This window comes from Arvicanthis niloticus, chromosome 6 (genome assembly GCF_011762505.2).
Source record: "Arvicanthis niloticus isolate mArvNil1 chromosome 6, mArvNil1.pat.X, whole genome shotgun sequence".
NCBI classification, from domain to species: Eukaryota; Metazoa; Chordata; class Mammalia; order Rodentia; family Muridae; genus Arvicanthis; species Arvicanthis niloticus.
In genome coordinates this window covers 9,114,180-9,136,112 of record NC_047663.1, presented here as the reverse complement: position 1 = coordinate 9,136,112, position 21,933 = coordinate 9,114,180, and the positions used below count along the sequence as shown (strand labels likewise).

The window sequence follows — 21,933 nt, the reverse complement described above, 5'->3', positions numbered from 1 at the left end:
TGTAGAATCAATCACCCATAGCATAGAGTGACCTCTGTTCCCCTCCAAATAGAACTCAGGTCACTACTGACAGTTAGCCTTTTCCACTTGCACAGCTGTGTAAACAATGAGTGGCTTGGCCCTCAGGCAGGTGGCAAACAGCCCCAGGACCAGTCCTTACCTGGAATGTTGTGGATGGTGATGGCCAGGATGAGCAGAGCAATCCTCCTCCAGCTGCTCACCCCAGGCTGCCCTGAGTTCCCCTGCACAGGTCCTGAGGGGGGTGTGTCCTCTGGGAGGTCAGTAGCTGCCACCTTCTTCCTCTGGTATACCTCGCCATTCTCACGCTTGTCTGTTGGAAAGAAGAATGGAGAGAGATGGGCTGTAAAAATGTGCACACTGACTTCTGGTCAAGCAGCAGCAAGAGGAAGCCTCCAAACCAGGGACTACCCTACATCTAGATGGCCATGGACCAAGAATCTCTTGCTGGCTCAGCCATTCCTTTGGACAGTCATTCAGCGAACACTCAGGGACCAGTGTGTGCCGGGAATCTTGGTTCTAAGAAGGGTGAAGATGCCATATAGGAAGAGGGACACAGAGGACTGGCAAGGAGGACAGATTGTGGGATTGGGTCATCATTTTTATTTCATGACCTGGCCACAGTGACGCTTGCGAACCAAGTGTTTTCGCCACATAGTTCTGGACGCCTGCCTAGGGAATGGTGCCACCCACAGTGGAGTGCTTCTTCCCACAACAGTTAAGGCATTCTCTCACAGACATGCCCACCACCAGCCCAACCCCAACGTTGATAGTCCTTTGAAACTCTCTTCCCAGGTGATCCTAGGTTGTGTTGTGTTGGCAATCAAAGCAGCTCCTGCTGCTGTGTTTTGTGGAGTCCATGGGCTTTGCCATTGTTGGTAAGAATCTGACAGTGAGTGGCACCTTGCCCTCCTAGGCAGATTGTAAACCTAATTCCCCCTCACGAGTGTCTAGGCTTGGGAGATCTGTAACTATGGGAGATGATAGAAGGCTTATACTCTGGGACTCTGGGTACAACACCATAGTCCATGCCCTTAAATGAGGGTGACAGGGACCGTCAACATTCATCCTTCCTGTCACTGCTTAGAGAACTTCTTTGCAAAAGTGGGATATTCCTGCTAATGTAGATGAAAGTAGGGCAAGACCTTCCTCAAATCCAATATCGGTGATGGGGGGGCTGGTAAGATGGGTAGAAGCACTTGCCAACCAAGCCTGGCAACCTAGGTTTGATGTCTAGAACCCACATCGGAAGAGGAGAGCCAACTCCTAAGAGCTGCTCTCTGACCTCCATGCTGTGGCTTCTGTGTCCCACCTCACTGCTGCCACATACTAATAACAATTGAGATACAATTTAAAATAGAAACACAGAACACCTCTGGGGTCTCCCGGCCCCTTGCTGTGTGTGCATATTTGATTTAATACCTTCGTTGTCACATCTAGCTACTATGGTTTGTCTCAACTTCTGGGATGCTGGCCCTAAGGAACAGAGTCCCTCAGGCTGGAGAGATGGTTCTGTCCTTAAAAAGATTCAAGTGTGGTTGCCAGTACCCCAACCATGTGGCTAACTTCCTGTAACCCCAGCTCCAGGTGACCCAGTGCCCTCTTCTGGCCTCTGCAGGTAGCTACACTTGTAGAGACACATTTATATACTTTTTAAAGTCATTTTAAAAAGAGAAAGAAAGTGGAGGAGAGACAAGGGAAGGGAAGAGGAGTGGAGAGAATGAAAGGAGAGTTGGGCAGGTAACCCAGAGACAGAAAGGGGAAGGGGGGGGGGAGGAAAAGAAGGCCTTAAATTGATCCTTCACAGTGCTCAACTCATAGCTGGCCTCTAGAGAATGCATCTCAGTGGGACAACAGCTCTTCCTGGGCAACCCTTGGAATTCAATCCAGGCTGGGTAGTGTCCACATTGTAAAAAAAAAAAAAAAAGTGTGTGTGTGTGTGTGTGTGTGTGTGTGTGTGTGTGTGATGTCCCTGCCCCTTGGTCCCATCTTCAATGTCAGACATACTAGGTAGGCTCCCTGAATGTATGCATAGGTGTTTCTGTGTGTACAAGACCAGAAGCAGTTTTATAAACCTTAAGTTAAGGTTGAGGCTGGTCAGCAGTTCCCAGAATTCCAAGCTCCCAGTCTAGAGGCTTGAGTGTTGTCCATGAGCCTAGCACCTGCTTCCCTGCTTCCCTGCTTCCCTGCTTCCCTGCTTCCCTGCTTCTTCCCTGCTTCTTCCCTGCTTCTTCCCTGCTTCTTCCCTGCTTCCCTGCTTCCCTGCTTCCCTGCTTCCCTGCTTCCCTGCTTCCTCGTCCCAGATACCAAGGCTGGAATTCTCTCTTCCCTGCTCTCCAATAGATGACACCTGGTGACCACAAACCTGGAGCCATGAGCTGAGCAAACAGTTGTCTGCTGCCCAGGACACAGCTCCTATAACATGACAAGCTCTGACATCCTCTTCATGGTGGAGCAGAGCCATCTTGATCAGCATCCACTCTCAAAAGCACAGTGTAAGTCACCATCCACGCTGCAGCAGAACATGCACAGCTGGCCTGGGAGCATATGACTGTGTCCTCAAGGATTCGAGACACTTCTAGGGAGGTGACTGCAGACCTAGCCTCCTCTTTCGTAGCCCATGGGCCCAACCACACAAGGATACAGATGGTCTGCGGTCCCTGAGAGGACTGGTTGGATCACATGGGCCCAGTGATGGAATCTCAGGCCTCCCATGAATACAACAATGCTAATTAACAGATCACCAGCCACCAGAGAGCGTGACTAAAACCCCCAGATCTCACTGGAGATGAGCTCATTATGACTGCACAACAGTCAAATTCTTTACCTGCTGAGTGCACACAGCTCCAGATTCCTGAGAAAGGCCTTGTTTCTAAGGCCCTGTTATGAAACACAATAATGAGTGGCCAGGGATGCAGAGTGACTGCACTGTGTGCCAATGAACAGCACCAGCGAGCAAAACAGAAGTATAGGAGAAGAGGGCTGTGGGAAGGGCTCACTCGGTACAGCTATCATTCTGAGGACCTGAGTTCGGACCCCCAGAAGCCTTGTAAAAATCTGGCAAGAAAGAGGCTGGCAAGATGGCTGCCAAGCATGATTCCTGGAACACGTGTGGTAGAAGGAGAGAACCAATTTTCCTAAGTTGTTCTCTGACCTCCAAATGCACACACTAAATTATATAAATAAATGTAATTAAGAAAACTTTAAGCCCGGCAGATAGCTGTAACCCCCAGTGGGAGCATGATGGGACACGGAGATTAAACAGATTTCCTAGAAGTTCACTGGTCAGCTGGCCTGGCCTAACTCACTGGAGATCCAGGCCAAAGAGAAGGCCTGTCTCAAAAAGGTGAGAGAAGCCTAAGGAATAACCAAACCCCATGCATGCCTGCATATCTGCACACACACAAGCATGCACAATCATGCATGTATGTTTTGCCTGCATGTATATATGTGCACCATGTACGTACAGTGCCCACAGGAGCCAGCAAAAGGCATTGGTTCCTTTGAAACTGGAGTTCTGAGCCATCATGTAAGTAGTGGGAACAGAGCCCAGGTTCTCTGCAAGAGAAGTAGGTGCTCTCTAAGTGGGGATCATCTCTCCAGCCCTCAGAACCCAATTCTTAGAGAGCATTGTTACAATGCATACTTACAGCCAAGCCCCCCAGTTAAGGTGAAGACACTAAGGAAGGGGATATACTAGCGGCTTCTCTTCTTCCATGCTGTCTCCATGTGTGTATGCAAGTAAATAGAAAGTAAAGGTAGCTGGGCAGCAAGTGTGTGTGACTATAGAGTGTGGACAGCAATCTCCAAGCTCAACAGATAGCCCCGCGGAGTCAGTGAGCTCCAGAGTTAGTGACAAACCCTACACACAGACACACATGATCCTACAAATGAGCACACAGTACACATTATATATACTTACTTAAAGAGCATTATTCAGAAAATATATCCCCACACCCCAACATGGTTTCTTTCAGTACCCACCCAGCCCCTTATCCAGCTTATGCATGGGGATGATTCCATTCTCCTACATGTCTGGACTCAGGGTTGTCACTGTATGTAGACAGGATGGAAGGATGACAGTGCCTGCCTCAGGACACAGCTCTACCAGTGTGTTACCTGCTTGTCTACTGCTGAGATAAAATGTCATGGCCGAGGGGCCGAGGCTACGTATAGCAGAAAGTATTTGATCGGGCTGACAGTTTCAGAGGGTTGGTCCATAATGGTGGGGTGAAAGCACAGCAGCAGGAATAGCTGAGAGCTCACACCTCAAACCACAAACAGGAGGCAGAGAGCACACTGGGAACGGCATGAATCATCTGAAACCTCAAAGCCTGCCCCCAGTGACACACCTCCTTCCAACAGGGCCACGCCTCCTAATCCTTCCCAAATGCTTCCACCAGCCGATGGCAAAGTATTTAAGCATCTGAGCCTGTGGGGCCATTCTCATCCAGGCCACCAGACTCAGTTACTAGTTTCACTCAGCAAATGCTGCCAACGGGTTTCCTTGCTATAAAATGTATGTACTTAATTATATCTACCTCGTGAGATTGTTCCAACAACTGAACATGGCACAGTGCCTGGCTCACAAAACATACAGCCCATGGCCCAGTTTTATATTCTGTGGTTGACTTGAGAATGTGGGAGCATTTTCTAAAGTTCTCAGTCTTTGGGATTCTGCTTAATGGCCCTAGGGCTTTTGGCTTAGTCCTGAGTCCACTGTTTGCCAAATTATTTCTCTTAAATCAAAGCAGAGTCTGAACCACCAACCAAAGAGCATACATGGACAGGACCTCTCCCTTCCCTCCCCCCAACACACACACAACAGACGTGTAACTTGGTCTTCATGCAGGTCCCCCAACAACTGAAACATGGGCTGTCCCTGACTGTTGCCTGCCTGTAGATCCCTTTCCCCTAGGCTGCTATGAATGAGTAGGGATGGGGGGAGCTTCCCTTTCTCAGAGAAGGAGATGGAGAATGGAGGGAAGGATTGTGTGAGGGTGTGGGAGGAGGGGGGCTCTGACTGGAATGTAAAATGAATACATGAATGGGGGAAAATTCAAGCTATGACTTGTACTGAAAGCTGTAGTGACCACCTCTTGCCACATGGAGTCCCATTTTTCTGTGTCTTCCTGTCCAGAATGGGCACCTATGCTGGGAAAAGCCCCTTCCTGTGTGACCTGATGCACCAGACCTTTGTACTTTGGCTTCGTGGACCATGTTCACCGTGTTCATCAGCAGAACCTGTAACAGCACATGCTTCTCTTCCCCAGCACCCATGTCAGGTGGCTGACAACCACCTGTGACTTAAACTCCAGGGGACACACCCTCTTCTGGCCTCTATGGGCAACTGTGCTCACATGTGCATACACACACACACACACACACACACACACACACACACACAAATTCAAGAATAGAAATGAGCACATGAGAACACATCTCCTCCATTTGTCCACGTCACGCTTTCTCCGTTTCCCTCCCTCTTCAAACTGGTCTTGGCCTCATGCTGTAGACAAAGAGAAGGAGGCTTCAAGAAGATGGTGAGAAAGACAAAGTTAATTCTTGGCTTTTGATCTTCTGGGGACCTCAGTCCAGATGGCTTAAAGGAGAGAAGGGGTTTCCACAGGGGTGTTCTGACTTGTTAGTAATTCTGCCGCATGGTTATCTTTTAGAACATGTTAGGCATTTGAGTTGTGGCCCCAACTGTCAGGCACCGGGCAGATGGGTCAGCCACACAGTGGCAATAAAGCTGGCCTGTCCTTTGTCAGGAGACAGTAAGGGCGGGAAGGACGTTATGGGCATCTTCTGTCACTGAATCCTACCAGACTATATAGCCAGAGTGTCCTTGAATCTTGCAAAGCCCTCTGAATTGACACCTGGGAGATTCAAATGTAAGGGTCTCAGCATAAAAATCAATGTCAGGACATTCACCCAGGTCTCATCGATGGAATGCGGACTCTGGGTTGAAGAGACCGCCACAGGATGGGCTCTATCCACCCTCCTTGCTGTGGGGAAATACATCTCACTCAGAATATCTCATCTCTGCTCTTTCTGGTCACAAAGTTACAAAGGCATGCTAAGGGGACTGTGGGAAACTGAACAAGCACACAGAAGTTGTTGCAAGCCGCCACAACCTCACTGATGAAAGAATAACAAGGGAGATGGGTGCCCTTCCTTCTGCGCATCCTCCTGCGGTTGCACTGGGCTGAGATACCACATTACGCAGTGTCAGGCTGCTCTTTGCTCCCACAGAAAGCAACAGAAGCGATTTCTCTTGTGACTCAATGCCCTTTCAGGCACTGCCGAGCAATACAGATTAGTCCCGGCTCTCTCATGCCTCTGGGTCCTGAAGCTGCTTCCAAATTGTTTCCTTATTAAATATCATCTCAAACACTAACTTGTGCAAACGGTCAGAAATTCGGAGGGAGCAGGAAGATGGCGCCATTGGCACCACTATGAACAGCATTTTGTCGCTCTCACTGGCCAAACTTCAGTCAGTACTGGGTACTTCTCAAAAACCCATCCATATACGGGAAAGAGGATGTGATATCTCCCTTAATTTGTTATCTCCTTGACTGCAAGGAGGGTGGCCTGACTTTTGCCACATCTGATCCCTCTTTTGTGATATGCCCTTAGCCCATTGAGGCCTCTTTAAGTAATTACTTTAAGTAATTACCACGTGATTGGCTAATTCCTTACAGACAGGTCATTTTCCCGTGATCCACTTATGTCTGTCAATGACTGATGAGGCCTGGCTGGTAGCTGCAGGGGGTCAGTATAAACCAGATGGATGCATCCACCTGGCTGGGGAGGACGTCCAGCAAACCATCTGAATTAGTTTTTGGTTCCTTTGGAGTTTTCTGGAGATCATATAGTATCTTTTCTAAAACACTGTATCTGCTTCACTTATGACAATGAGCCACTCTGATCAGTTTCACTCTCGATGTTGGGACACCACTCTTTGTGGGAGCAGAGGAGGAACAGGGGCATCCCCCTTACTTCCCTCATCTTCCCGCCCCTCCCCACCAGCAGCCCTGGGATCCTTAGAGGACAAACAACATTTTTGCAAACAATACAGAAAGAAAAAAACTCTTGTGAACAGGGCCCCTGCTAACGATGCCTATTACAGGAAATAAAAAGCAGGTGGCTGTGTCTATATGAATTTTAGATCAAGAATTTGTTCATGTAAATACAACCTATGCATTGCATGAGAAAATAGTTATACCAAAATATACATTTATTTTTGAAATTCAAATTTAGGCACACTCTATTTTTTTTACTCTCTCTCTCTCTCTCTCTCTCTCTCTCTCTCTCTCTGTGTGTGTGTGTGTGTGTGTGTGTGTGTATACTCACTTATGCAGGTGCCTGTGAAGGGCAGAAGTGGGTGTCAGTTTTCTTCCCCAATTAATTCCAACCTTTTTTCTTTTCAGACTCTTGGGGACCTGAAGCTCACTGTTTTGGCTAGAACAGCTGGCCACGGGGTTCCTGGGATTTTCCCTTCTCTGTTCCCTCAGCCCTGAGTTCTGAGGTTCTACCGAATGCTGCAGCATCTGGCTTTCCTGTAGGTTCTGTGAGATCAGAGCTCGGGTCCTCCTGCTCTGAGCTGCACCTAAGACCAGCACGCTGCCCTTTACCTGATGCTCCAATTTCTGTCCAGTCAAGAACCCAGGTCTTATAAGGAACAAGGCTAAGGAAACTGGTTACACTGCATATGGAGAACAGGCGTGCACGCGCCTCTGCCTGGTGCCCATAAAGGATGCTCTTCCTGTGCCTTCCAGAGCTGCAGACACGAAGAGATTCCACTGGAGACCAAGGAAACTTTGTGGGAAGAGCACCGAAGAATTTCCCATGCTCTATTGATGACCTCTAGGCAGAGAGACCTCTGGGCCCCACCACAGAGCTCAAGAAGCACAGACAGAGATTTATTTACAACCTTTTTAGCTATCAAGGGTCGTTCCATTTATCGCTCCAACAAGCGCCAGCTGCACAATGATCAGAAGGGTCAGAAGCTGCCCGTGTAAGGCGGCTCATTTGATTTCCTGCTCTTCTCAGGTAGTGCATGTTTTGACAGGCACCAAAAGCCATCGCAGCTGTACCTTGAACGCTTATGAATAAGCAAATGGGCTTGCATAATTGGCAGAAATTAAATGTGCAGCTGCAGAAGAGGCAGGCTCACTATTAGCAAAAGATTTCTCATCCATTAAGCAAACCATCCACTAAAATGTTCCTCATTCCAAGGATCCAGGTAAAATAAATTTTATGCTCAGGCAATAGAACCAAAACATCCAGTAATATTAAAAGCCTATCAATTGGACAGGCTGTTCTACATTAAAGGGACAGCAGCCACTTCACGGACCTGGATTCACTCCCGGTGACTTAATTATGGAATCAAAACTTACCCTGGCTTCCGAGAGGCCTCTCTGCTGCTCCATAGCCCAACCCTGAACCGCTGCCTAGTACAAGAGCCCCCCCCATGCAAACGTGACCATCATGGATTCCAGAGGACCCGGCAGCAAGATATCTACATCCAAAAGGTCCTTGCAAAGCTGGGGAGATGCTCAGTTGGTAAAATGCCCATCCGACAACCAGGATGACCTAAGTTCAAACCCTCAGCACTTACTGGGGCATGGTGGTGCAAGCTTATTGTTGGGTTGTTTTGGTTTTAGTTTTGGTTTTGGTCAACTTGACACAAGCTCTGGTCATCTGGGAAGTGGGAACCTCAATTAAGAAAATGGCTAGACTTGAAAATTATCTCTAGAAGAAAGTTTATTTGGGGCTTACAGATCCAGAGTCTATAATATCACGGGCAACAGGAGGAAACTGAGAGGATATTCTCAAAATAGCACACGTCTTTTGAAACGTCAATACCTGCCTCTCGGTGACATACTTCCTTCAGCAAGGCCATGCCTCCTAGTCCTCCTCAAACAGTACTACCAACCGGGACCAAGCAATCAAATGTCTGAGTCTTACGGCGGACGTCTCATTCAAACCACCACACATCTTAATCAAAGTTGCTGTGACTACCCACAAGAGATGCTCAGGACGGTAAGAGGCCCTCTGGGAGATCAGAAACCAGTCCTTCATAGAAGGAGGAGTGGGTAGTCAGCAGACCTTCACTTGAGACTCCAGCTACTCCTTCCTGTACCCACTCATCAGCTCTGGACTTGAATGGCATTATTCCTTTGGTACTGTATCTATCATTGGTACTGTATCTGTCATTGGTACTGTATCTGTCATTGGTACCCTGTCTGGAGTAGGTTCACATCTTCCCATTCTTTCTGTATATAACGTACCTAACAGGCTTATGCCTTACCCTTCCCTGCATTTGCCAACCATGGAGATACATGAGATTCTTTCCCAATACCCAGGGGATGGGGAAAGGAAAAGAACTTGAGCTTAGAAGGCAGGCTAGAGAGAGCACTCATTGGTTAAGGACAGGTGTTCCAGTCTCAGCACCCACACAACGCGCAGCTCACGGTCACCTGTAACTGTAACCTCCCTTCTGGGCTCTCTGGTCATCTGCACATACAGACATACAGGCACTCTTTTATTTTTTTATTTTTATTTCATTTTTTTAAAAATAGTATTTTTAAAGACAAGGAGGTAAAAAAGTAACTTGAGTTGTCTTGAGAGAAATCACGATTTCCTTGCCTCAGATGAAAGCCCTTTCTGAGAGGATTTTTGCTCTCACAGCATGGATGGGATGCAAAAGAAAATACAACCATGGCAGACTGAGTGAGATGAAAAGAAATTACCCACCCTGAGGGAGGCATTCCTTCACCATCCCCTGGTTGGCCCATCTAAACCACTCCTCTTATCCCCTCCCCCCCACCTCATCCTGTATCCTCTCTGGTCCTGACAGCCAGTTGTCTCAGGACCACATCCAAGAAAACGCCAATCAGAAGTTTACCCGGAAGTTCCCCCAGTTTCCCCAGCAGTTTACCTCCTATACACGGTGCCCCATCCAGTGTGCTTCAGTAAATGAAAACTATCCTGTCTAAAGCCACATAGGTCTCAGGGAAAAAGAGACAATAAAAGGCCCTAGGGATCTAAAACCCTGAGGCAGCACTGGGTTTGTGGGTTTCCTTGTGGCTTACATTGTAAACAGTGGGTGCCACATGTGGGGTGAGATCAATGGAGACCAGAAAGAAAAGTTCACAGCTCAGAGTGGGAGGCTCTGCTTCCTGTCTCTGTTGTAAGGAGGCTGAGAGGCTGTGAGAATCAGCCAGTACCCAGCTTCAGCTGCAGGAGTTTCCAGTCAGCAGGAGAGCTTTTCATAGAGGAGCTGGGTGCTGCCCTGGGAGGCTGAAGAACCATCTTGGAAGCCAATGTGCAGGATAACTTTCTGTAAGGAGCCACTGCAATGTCCTAGGTTGGCTCCTGTCTCTACAGGGCTGGCAATCATATGGCTCTACTGAGGTCAACACTGAGTGACATCCCCTCCCCGACTAGAGCTGTTGACCCCCATCTGCTGGGAGGCTCCTTAGGAGGTTATGCCCAGGTCACCTGGCACAACCAGAAAATCCAAGAAAGTGGTCATCCTAAAGTCCATCTTCTGACCTGAAGACGGTTTCTGCCTTCCACTGAGACTCAAAGTGGAGACTGGAGGATTCCCAGACTTGCCAAGGGATTTGGGCAGAGGAAGAGACTACAAGAGACTGCTGATAACCTGCACAGAAGAGTTTACCATTGGCTTGTTCATCGGGGCTTGCTCAGCTTGCTTTCTTATACAACCCAGCTTAGGGATGGCACCACCCACAATGGGCTGGGCCCTCCCCTGTCAATCAGTAATTAAGAAAATATCCTACAGCCAGATGTTATGGAGGAATCTTTCTCAATCGAGGTTCCCCACTTCAGTTAAGTCTAACTTATGTAAAGCTGACATCAAACTAGACCATAGGGATGCCCATTACATCCTCAGACACAGCACTTGTGCCCATGAAACTCACCCCAGACCTTCCTCCCCTTTACGAAGACACCACGAAATGAATTTATCCTGGGGCTTGGGTTTCTCCAGCCAACTCTCCCTGAGGCTTATGCAGGCATCCTAGGAAGGGTGGGACCTCTAAAGGTCTCAGTTGCTTCTGGCTATAAGGGAGCCCACATGGGTGCACTCAAGGATGCCTTTTGGCATAGCATGAACATGCCGATTGCAGCCACTACAAGCCTCCAAAACTGCTGTCAAAAAAACGGTCACTCGGTCCTATGGTCAGGAACCCCATGGTATCTGCATGCCAGCGCTAACAGCTCTCTAGCCTATGAGACTCTGTGAGAGCTTTAGGGGAAGCCCCCTTTAACTGCTCAGGGAGAAACAAGGCCCAGTCGTCAGTGAGGAGCCAATGCACTGGGTAGACAACAGGGTGTCTCTTTGTGCCCTAAAGCAATATACATTATTTTCCTGTAAAGTTCATTAAAATGATTTGTTTCTTTTTTTAAGTGAGGAGGTTTTACTGTAGTGTTCAGGGTGCCCCCGAGCTCTTGGGCTCAAGGGGTCATCTTGCCTCTGTCACCCAAGTAGTGACACGCAAGCATATGGCAGTGCACCTGGCTAAAATGTCACCAGATAATAGAAACGTTTCTACACTATAGAGAAAGTTTAGAACGCACTGATAAGCCCCATGAGAAACTAAAAGTCATCTACCACCCAGCGGTGACCTCCTTTTCAAACACTGAAACGAGGGCTGGAGAGATGGCTCAGCGGTTAGGAGCACTGACTGCCTTTCTCAGAGGTCCTGAGTTCAATTCCCAGCACCCACATGGCAGCTCACAACCATCTGTAATGGAGCCCAATGCCCTCTTCTGGGGTGTCTGAAGACAGTGACAGTGTACTCACATACATAAAATAAATAACTTAAAAAAAAAACACCGAGTTTTAAAAGTTTGTATACTAGAGCTAGGGAAGGGTTCAGTCAGTATAGTGCTTGCCTTGCAAGCAGAAAGAGCTGAGTTCAGTCTCCAGAGTTCACAATAAAAGCTGGGCCTATGGTAATGGCGTGATGCCCCTGCAGGGAAGGTGGAGATGGAGGATTATCCCTGGGATTTGCAGATCTGCCAGCTGAGTCTACATGGTGAGTTCCGAGCCAATGATAAGACTTATCTCAAAAGAGAAAGTGGACAGAGCCTGAAGAAAGGCACCTGAGGTTGACCTTTGACCTCCATGTTTAGAAACATGCATACACACACACACACACATCAGATCTGTACATGTTCATAGGCACACACACGCACACACGATTTATTCTGCTGGCCTCTGTGATGTGGTTTTCTTTTTCTTTTCTTTTTTTCCAAGACAGCATGGTCTGTGTAGACCAGGCTGGCCTCGAACTCAGAAATCCGCCACTGTCTGCCTCCCGAGGGCTGGCATTAAAGGACTGTGCCACCACACACACTTGAGATGTGGTTTTCTATGCAGCATAATCTATACATGTTCTCCTGCATCAGTAGGCAGAACATTCCCAACAGAATTCCCTTTAGCACCTCGCAGTCAGTGAGCACTAGGAAGAGTTGCAAGGAGCCAAACCCAAACCGAAGCTAGATGTTCATTTCCCTTTTCTCTCAGAGGAGATGTGTGTTCATTGTCCAAATGATTTCAAAGGCAGGCACAAACAACTACCTTCCAGACCTCTGCAGAGCCGTGCTGTAAGAACAATAAAAAGCCAGACGGGAATTATAAATGGCCACTTAAAAACTGGCCAAATGTTGTTTGAACTTAAAAAGGGCCAATACATCATGTTCCGAGACATCCGTGGCATGAATGTTACTCTTATAAAAGTGCTTTGGGAGACTTTCCTTCTCCAGGAACAGCCTGAAGGACATATTAAAAAGAAAGTACACGTGCATGCAAGAGCGTGTGTGTGTGTGTGTGTGTGTGTGTGTGTGTGTGTGTGCGCGCGTGTGCGCCTGTGTGTGCGTGTGTATGTGAGTGTATGAGAGTGTATGTTTGAGTGTATATGTGAGTGAGTGTGTGTGTGAGTGTATGTATGGGTGTATGAGTGAGTGTATGTGAGTGTGTGAGAGTGTGTGAGTGTGTATGTGCGTGAATGTATGTGAGTGTGTGAGTGTGTATATGTATGTGAGTGTGTGTACGTGTGTATGAGTGTGTGTGAGTGTATATGAGCATGTGTACGTGTGTGAGAGTGTGTGTATGTGTATATGTATATGAGTGTGTGTGTATGTGAGTGTGAATAAGTGTGTGTATACGTGTGAGTGTGTGTGGGTGTACATGAGTGTGAGTGAGCATGTGTAAGTGTGTGTGAGCATGAGAGAGAGAGAGAGAGAGAGAGAGAGAGAGAGAGAGAGAGAGAGAGAGAGAATATGAGAATGCACCACTGCAGGGCCAGACTTCTCTCTGCAGCCTGGTTTGTCATTACGTTTACCAGTTCTCAAGTGTACCACTTACCAGCTATGTCCTAAGGTCTACTGCCTTTCACACTCACACACATACCAAGAGAGAGGGGCAAGTGAGGTGTTACACAGCATTTTGTCTGCAGCGCTTGCATGGTGACTGGCACACTGTGAATATTTGAAGATTTGTAGCAGGGAGCACAAAAGCCAATGGAGCGTATTTCCTGGAAAATACCCTCTACACACCCACATGGAACATTCAGCTCTTGCTTTCAGGACATCATGATTTTCTTTAAGGTTATGGCTGTAGTTGTAAAATATCCTATTTTATTGCTAGAACAACATTCATATACACAACGATCTCCTTCATGGACATATTCAAAGGTCGGCCAACTTTTTTTTTAAGGTCAAGATTGCAAAATGTTAGACTTTGAGGGTCATTGTGACTTTGTCACAACTATTCAACTGCCCGTTGTAGCATAAAGACAACCAGAGATAATGTGTGGGTTGTTGAGTCTGTGTTGCAGTAAAACTTTATTTGCAAAGTCAGGTAGCAGCTCAGACTGGACCTATGGCTGGCTCCTTATGTGGCTGTTTAAAAGCAAGACTTAAAAAAAAAAAATCTCACTAACATTCCTTATATTTTGGTCACTAGTTGACCTTTCAGATCCCTAAGTAATTTAATTGTCTAGGCCTACCAAATGGATCAGCACTGCATGAGGCCTGAGGGAAAGTTCTTTCCCTGAGGAGAGAAAAGGGCATCACAGAAAATGCATAGCAGGTGTTTTTCAGGTAGAGCTGCAGCCAAGATTGGCAGGAGATGCCAGGCTAGAAGATGAACCCTATCAAGACGCTCATGGACAGCCCAGGGTTGGGTGAGCTCACAGCTAATCAGCCAGGGCTCAGAAGGGTCGATTAGCATATCATGCAGATGCTTGCAATTTACACATCATGAAGCTAAATGTTTGAGTCTAGAAAAGTTTGTTTTCTTAATTAGCTAGTGTTTTCATGCTATTAATGTAATCAGAGAATATCTCATGCCACGCAGAGGTAAACATCACCCAAGATGCTTAAGAATGACAGGTTCATCTTCCATCTCGTAAGGATGGCACACCTGCACCCTCTCCATGATCGGAGCACAGAGGGAAATGGTACTGTCAGAAACTTTACTAAGTACAGAGATGACGATGGACTCAGCAGGAAAAGCCCATTGGAGGAGCTGAGAGGCACAAAGAAGGAAGTCCTGGTTTCTCTTGCAGGCTGTTCCCTGATTTATAGTTTTGTCCTGATCTAATTCTTTTGGTCTTCAAAAGGGGGGTGGGGGTGGAGCAGTCCTGCTTCCATTGCCTGAAACAGAAGAGCTTTGGGGAAGTTCTGGAAAGTCTTCTCTCATCTTTATAAAGGAACCTACCCCCCCCCCCGCCTCTCTCCTCCCCATCTCATACACACAACACACACCACAATGATAATAAAAATAAAGTAATATATATATATATATATATATATATATATATATATATATATATACATATATCTGCAAACATAAGCCTGCACATATTTCCTCTTTTCTTCTTGTCTCACACACATGCAAAGAGAGGAGACAGACAGGCAGACAGACAGACAGACAGACACACACACACACACACATATGTATGTCCACATGCTGATTATGACTTGGTACAATGTACCATTCACTGGTGTGGCAACTCTTCTAAGCCCTCTCCTGGAGACTGTCATCAAGGCAAGGAACAGTGGGTTAGTCAGGCAGTGGCACAAACAGAGTCAGCTGCCATTGCCTTGATGCTGGCCAGTGGCATCCAGTCCTCCCAGTGGATGCCAATCACAGAGTCCAGTGGAGCCATAGGAGGCTCCTCACATCATTGTCTTCTGTGTCCACTTTAGCTTCTCCCCTTTCTCTTTTTCCCTGGGTAAGTGTTGAAGGAAGCAGGGAAGAGGGCCTCTGGGGCCAGAAAACTGGGATCCGTATTCACTAGCTTGTCTTGGAAGTTTTAGATTGCAGATAGTAACTATGCCGATTAATAGGGTCCAATGTGCTTTCATTTTCAAGCACCAATTACTCTGCTCCTGCCCCCCACATTCATATTGGAGCCCCACTATTTTCAAGTCAAAGATCTTTGGGGTCGTCAACTGAGACTCCTGCATCTCAGTTTCTCCACTTGTTATCTGGAGATTTAATATGACTCAAGCTATAGGCTGGCTGTGGAAGCAGAGGAGAGCAGGGCCCGCTTGCCTAACAGACTGGGAACAAAGCCCCACAATGACCCTGGAACGGATGTGCAAAAATACAATAAGAAAGACTAACAGTTCCCGCAGTGCACCTCATCTATTCATAACTGAAATTTGCCTGTGGTGAAGGAGAAAAAAAAAATTGGATCAGGATTGAATTTGGTACAGAATTGTCAAGTAGCATCAAATCCCAAACCTCCATGTTACAGGAGAACCACAGTTTGCCTGTAATTCAAGCGTGCCTTAAAATTCTGCAGTCGGTGTTGACATTTTCAACTTTCAGAAAGAATTACCTGCAGCTAAAGATAATAGGGACTTTCCCTCGATCTGAGGAGGAGCGGGTGTCCTCTCAGGCGCTGTATTACTCTGGAATACAAAGTAACCTTCCTTTCTCTTTTCTTTCTTTTCTTATTTGAAATAGTGGATTTGTTCTTCTAATTAAGTTTACCTAGGGTAACACTGACACAAATTTGCACTTCCTAAGAACATATTCTGGCCAGACAGATGAGTATAAAGCAGCCCAGTTGTGTCCCTGAAGCTCACTGGCAGGCTGCCTACAGTCCTACTTTGGTTGGCTAGCAGGATAGATAGATAGATAGATAGATAGATAGATAGATAGATAGATAGATAGATAGATAGATAGATAGATGGATGGATGGATGGATGAAGGAGTCATCATGGATAGATGACAGATGAATGGATGAATAATAAGACAGTATATGGGGTAGGTATATGGACATGTTTGGAAGGGATGAGTAAACGGGTGGGCAAATAGACAACAGATCAATAGGTGGATATATGGGTGTATATATGTATGTATAAATGGATATATACATCCTCAAATATGTATGAGACACACACACACAGACACACACACACACACACACTATAGCTTCAATATTATTTCATTAAGCCATTCAATTCTCATTTCCTTGACAAATTTCTAAAACTCATTGTACATGGTCTTAAAAACTTCACCTTGAGCTGGGACTGGACAGCTAAATTGTGGGAAAGAAAAGGCAGCATCCTGTAGTTCATGCATTTGTCCATAACAGGGGCAAGAAGGGGAAGAGCCAAGAAAACCTGGTTTCTGGGGTGGGGGTGGAGGGAAGCAGGGCTTACCAGTATATTTAGACTGCAGCTCATCAAGGAGACACATCTTATTGTTATATTTTTTTTTTTTTTGTAGAGTTGAGGCTGCTTCATTTTCAAAGGATGCTATCCTTTTTGCTTTTTGCTGTCCTTTGTAGTGTGTGTATGTGTGTTGTATAGATGTTGTGTGTGCACACATGTACATGAGGGTTCCTGCAGCTCTCCACACTTGGAAGCTGAGAAGGACCTTGACAAAGTGACAGAGTGTCCCACTCTGTCACTCTCTACATCATTCTTTTGAGACAGGGACTCTCACTGAACCTGGAGCTAGGATGACAACCGGCAAGTCCCAACAATCCTCCTGTCTCACACTCACCTCTGTGTAGTCTCAGGGTTAGAGGTATGTGAGTACACCCAGCTTTTTACACGGGTTCTTGGGAATTGAACTCAGGTCCTCATGAAGCAACTACCCTTAGTACCTCAGCCACCACTCCAGTCCCAATTCCCACCACTGGGTAAAGTGCTGAGACGTTCAGCTGACCTGCCACGGCCACCAGCTGGACTCTGGAGCCCTCAGTTCTCTGGACGCAAACCCTGGCTAGGAAGGGAGTTGTCAGGCAGAGTGGTATCTTGGGCTGACCTGATATTTCTTGAGCTAATGGAGCAAAGAAAAAATTGGTTCTGAGAGAGCAGAAATAAAAGAAAGTAGGAATCCAGCCAAGTGGGACTGAGGGAAATTGGAGTGAGGACAGAAACGGCTGCCCTGATGGTCCGGAGTGTGGACATGCCTGGTGAGAGCATTAGACTGAACGAGGTGGAGCCGAAGCAGTATTCCCACGCTGCTCCTTCCTAGACAGGGACACACTGGGAACAGGAAGCAGAAACTACCCAGCAAAGATTGAAAGAAGGGAGCCCCATGGCTAGAGAGAGTTCTGTCTTTTCTTGGGTTCAGAAAAATTCAAAACATCTGGCTGGAAACAAAGGTAAGGTAGAGATGGTCCTGGTGTTGTTCAAATGACCATTGCCTCTGTACTTGTGTGTAGAGGGGCCACAGGGCCAGGAAACTGAGGACAGTTTTACAGAACTTCCCAATGCACACTACATGTACAACTTCCAATCCACACGCACACAGCTATGTGGGAGTCGAGGGCACATGTAGCAGGATACTTATTCTGTTACATTGTATTCAAAGTGGAGCTCGGTGATTAGGCAGTAGAAGAGGAGGTGGAGCTGGGAGAAGAAGAGAGCAAGGGGAGGGGAGAAAGAGAAGAAGGGGAGGGGAGAAAGAGAGGAAGGGAAGGAGAAGAAGGAGGCTATCAGCCATGGAGAACCATGGATGGGTCAAAAGCTGTCTTGGGTAGCAACTTCTATCAATAGGTTAGATATTGGGTAACAACTCTAATTATGTGGGCATCTTGCTGATTGAGCATTTCTAAATAGATAAATCCTTTAGATAATCATTAAGCTTTAAGAGTCTCATTTATACCGGGTACTGATAGGATGGCAGATATTACCTGGGGTTCAGCTGAACTTTGTGGATGCATGGGTGATTGGCAGAGCCATCCCTCATGCTCGCATCTTGTGGGTGCCAGGGCCTGTGCATCTAACTAACCAGAGCCCTGGTCAGAGCCAAGAAGCAGCAGGAACATGGTGGCTGCCCAAAAACAAACCGGACCAGGTACCGTTTTCTAAAAATTACCCCAACAGGTACATCCCTGGAACTCTTGTTCTGGACCCTCCACATAGTACCGGCACCATAGCTACCACAGGAGCACACTCTAAGGAAACACTGCGAGGACCTGCTATAAACCTGCTCTTTCCAGCCAGGCATGGTGGTCAATGACGGACTGTAATTCAGCTTGAAGGCTGAGGCAGGATGCTCACAAGTTGCAGCCAGCTGGGTCACAGGACCCCCATCATGACAATAGAGATCTCCTGAGCTGAGCTGCTAAGAGATGCCAACTCTTCCCTGGGAATCTCCATCAGGAGATCATGACCTCAGCTGCTTCCCTCCCCTAAATGGACCACAGCATTCTGCCTCTACCACACACACACACACACACACACACACACCAGTTTTCTTTTCTTGTATTCCTAAGGGACTCAGAGTGGCAGGCTGGGATAGGGAGGTAGACCATTCAGAAGACTGTCTGCCTTATAAGCACAAAGAAATGTGCTTATAAGGCCCAATTCAAAATGCTGGGCATAACTCCAGAAACAGGGAGTAGAGACAGGAGGATACTTTACTCAGTGATTCCCAGTAGATAACATCGGAGAATCACTGAGGTTGTCCTCTGACTTCATACCAGTATGCACACCCATACACCTACCCACACAGACATGAATGCAGTCTCTCTCTACACACATGCATGGGACGATGGACTCTACCATCTCCCCCAGTCACAACCCAGAACCTGGATGGAAATGAGGGTCAATACAGTAAGTCTCTGGAACCCACTTTGAGAATCTTGGTCCCAGAGGACACAAGGGAAGCTCATGGACTCACAACCTGGACCTGTGTGTGAGAGTGATCAGGAAGGTGACTCAAGCACATGCTGCCTGCAGAATAACCTGCTGTGTCTTGTTTGGTGGTTCCTGGATCATTCTAATGCCGGTGAACAGGAAAGCCACTCTGTGTCCAACAGGGCTGCCTGGTACATTTCCTGAAGTCACAGAGCCAAGGTACCTCCAGAAATGGTCAGCCTTGACCTTCCACTGGTGTCTGTCCCACAGAGCTATCAGGGCCGTGTCTACAGAGAAACCAAGAGATCATAGACGATGCACTGCCAGAGGCAAATAGAGGGGGTGGGGTGTACTTAGCCACACAGTGTGCTTGCTGTCATGGCAACCCATGATCAACTGGGGATGGGGAAGAGGAGCTTTGCTTAATTGAAATCCGGGCAATGTTGGAACCCAAACCCCAAGGAAGTTGGTGCCTGATTAGATTTTCTCACTCCCTTCCCTCTCATATTTAAACTTTAAGCATAAGCTTTAAACATACAGATCTCTCCCCTCTCCTTTTCAGAACACCTCCAAAGACTTCCAAATAAACAAGAAACTGTGGCCCCCTCCTCAACAGCACACTGGGACAACATAACCCTGCATTCTCCTAGCCCACCCCCACCCCCCAGTCCTCTGGTAATAGTAACCTGGCCATCAGAAGAGATTTTTTTTTCATGTGCTAGGGAATAAACCCAGGGCCTTGCACATGCTAAACACACACTGTACCACTGAGCTATCTTTAGCCTTGCAAGGGGATTCTGTCTGTTGATACCCTTAGGAAGGTGTTAGCTTCCCTGCTACCTCCATGTCTCCCTGGGGACACTCGGCCATCAACAGCAAACAATCTTTTGCTTTATTGTGACTGAGAATCACCTGGAGAGGGCTAAGATGCAGATCCCGGGACCTTGCAAGGATCACATGGGCAGCAACATCTGTGCTTTATTGTAGCACTGGTATGGATGGCTCAGGACTCACACTCAGTAGAACGGGCAGCATTCTCGTAAATGCATCCTTTGTAAGGCAGGCTGAGTTTGGGTAAAAGTTGCATGTCCAGGCAAATCTCAGCAGATAAACCACTGATGGGAGAGGAAATGGCTCAGTCAATAAATTAATTTGTTGCACACATGTGAGGATCTGAGTTCAGTCCCCGGCACTCACATTAAAAAGCCAGGAATGTGGCAAAAAACCTTTAACCCCAGTGCTGGGGATGACCCCTGGAGCTAGCTGGCAGTCCAGCTGAAGAGGAAAGCTCCAGCTTGAGTTTTTTTTTTTTTTGTTTTGTTTTGTTTTGTTTTTTTTAAGTTATTTCACATAAAGAAGACAGAGAAATGATAAAGGGAGACACTCAGGGTTGACCTCTGGTCTGCACTCTCACACACAAGAGAAAGAAACAAAAAAGTTTTGTACCAGAAAGGAAAAACCCTGAATTTCAAACATTATGCAGTCTGAGGTTCCACTTTTCTTTGTGGATTGGACGCTGCTGCAAAGGTTAGTTGAGATTAACCTGGCTCTAGAAAGCTATTACAGCCCCTTCTCTGAGAGATTGCTCTCATGACGAGGGCCCTGGGGAGCTGAAGGAAGACGTACCCAGAGGAGACCAGCACTGAGAAGATCCAAGGCCTGGGGCAGAGGATGCTCTCCGGATAGGCGGAGCGAGCAGGCTAGCAGAGAAAAACGTGACCTTTCTGTGACAGACTTGCCATTTAAAATATAATATACAACATGTCTTACCTGATTACAAATCTGAGCGAAGAAATGAAAAGTCTAAGGGAGGGCTGAGTATCAAAAACTGAAAGCAGGCACACGAATACGAGCCCGCTAGAACTGTAAGCCCAGGCCTACTAGCACTTAAGTTAGCGCAACAGACTAGGTGACTAGGTTGGCAGCCTGAGGCCTAATGGGTGAGGTTGAGCAAGCATCAGCCAGGCAGAGCCTCTGGGATGCACACTATTAACAGGAGGGTAAGGCTCAGGGGAGATAAATCAGGACACACTGTGTACCCAATGAGAGCAGTACAGGAAGAAAATGAATGTTAGAAAGAGGCAGGTTTGAAGATTAAAGAGATGGTCGCTAAATGGTTTAAGAATAATTATTTCAAAAAAGCTACACACTTGTGCACACATGCACACTTAAATACACATCATACTAGAAAAGAAAAACCCTAAAGTCAACTGAAATCGTACTAAAAATTCTATGAAAGGCAACGGGAAAAAGAAGGCTGGCACACAGGCTTGTATAAGACTGACACGGAACACACAGGCAATGCGGTTCTCCAGGTGACGGGAGCAGTCTAAGCCGAGTCAGCCTACAAGTGTGAGTGTTACTCACACACACTCATCTTCCAAGAGTCAGCAAAATGAAGAGAGTCCCAGACAAGAATACGCATCACCCTCCCCCAGCTCCTAAACGATGCCACAGTAGAGGGAGAAAAGAGGGCTGCCAGTTTGTCTTCCCAACAGAAGATGGTGAAGAACTGAGAGATGAGAAGCTGCGGGGATGAGAGGGGTTGTGGAGCCTTGGAGGGACAGACACAAGAGCTGGCTATGGGTAAAGAGGAGAAATCCAGAGACGAACTGGAAGACAGCCCAAAAGAAGAGACTGAAATGGAAAATACCAGGATGGGAGGGGGAGGGAGCGGTACCGGCAGTATCTGTGGTCCTCCCTCTGACTGCTAGGGATGAGGAAGGAAGGGGTACAGATACTTGTGCACATCTTCAAGGACAACCT

General features: G+C 47.1%; 1 protein-coding gene across 5 annotated transcripts in view; it reads right to left on the bottom strand.

Annotated features, from left to right (window-relative positions):
* The window catches only part of Slc39a11 (solute carrier family 39 member 11), a 416,239-nt gene that overhangs the window by 130,265 nt on the left and 264,041 nt on the right, over nucleotides 1-21,933 (bottom strand). For all 5 annotated transcript variants that reach the window (XM_034504930.2, XM_034504929.2, XM_034504931.2 and 2 more), the window contains one exon: nucleotides 161-331. In XM_034504930.2, the coding sequence (XP_034360821.1) occupies nucleotides 161-331 (171 nt within the window). The remainder of the gene's footprint in view (nucleotides 1-160; nucleotides 332-21,933) is intronic.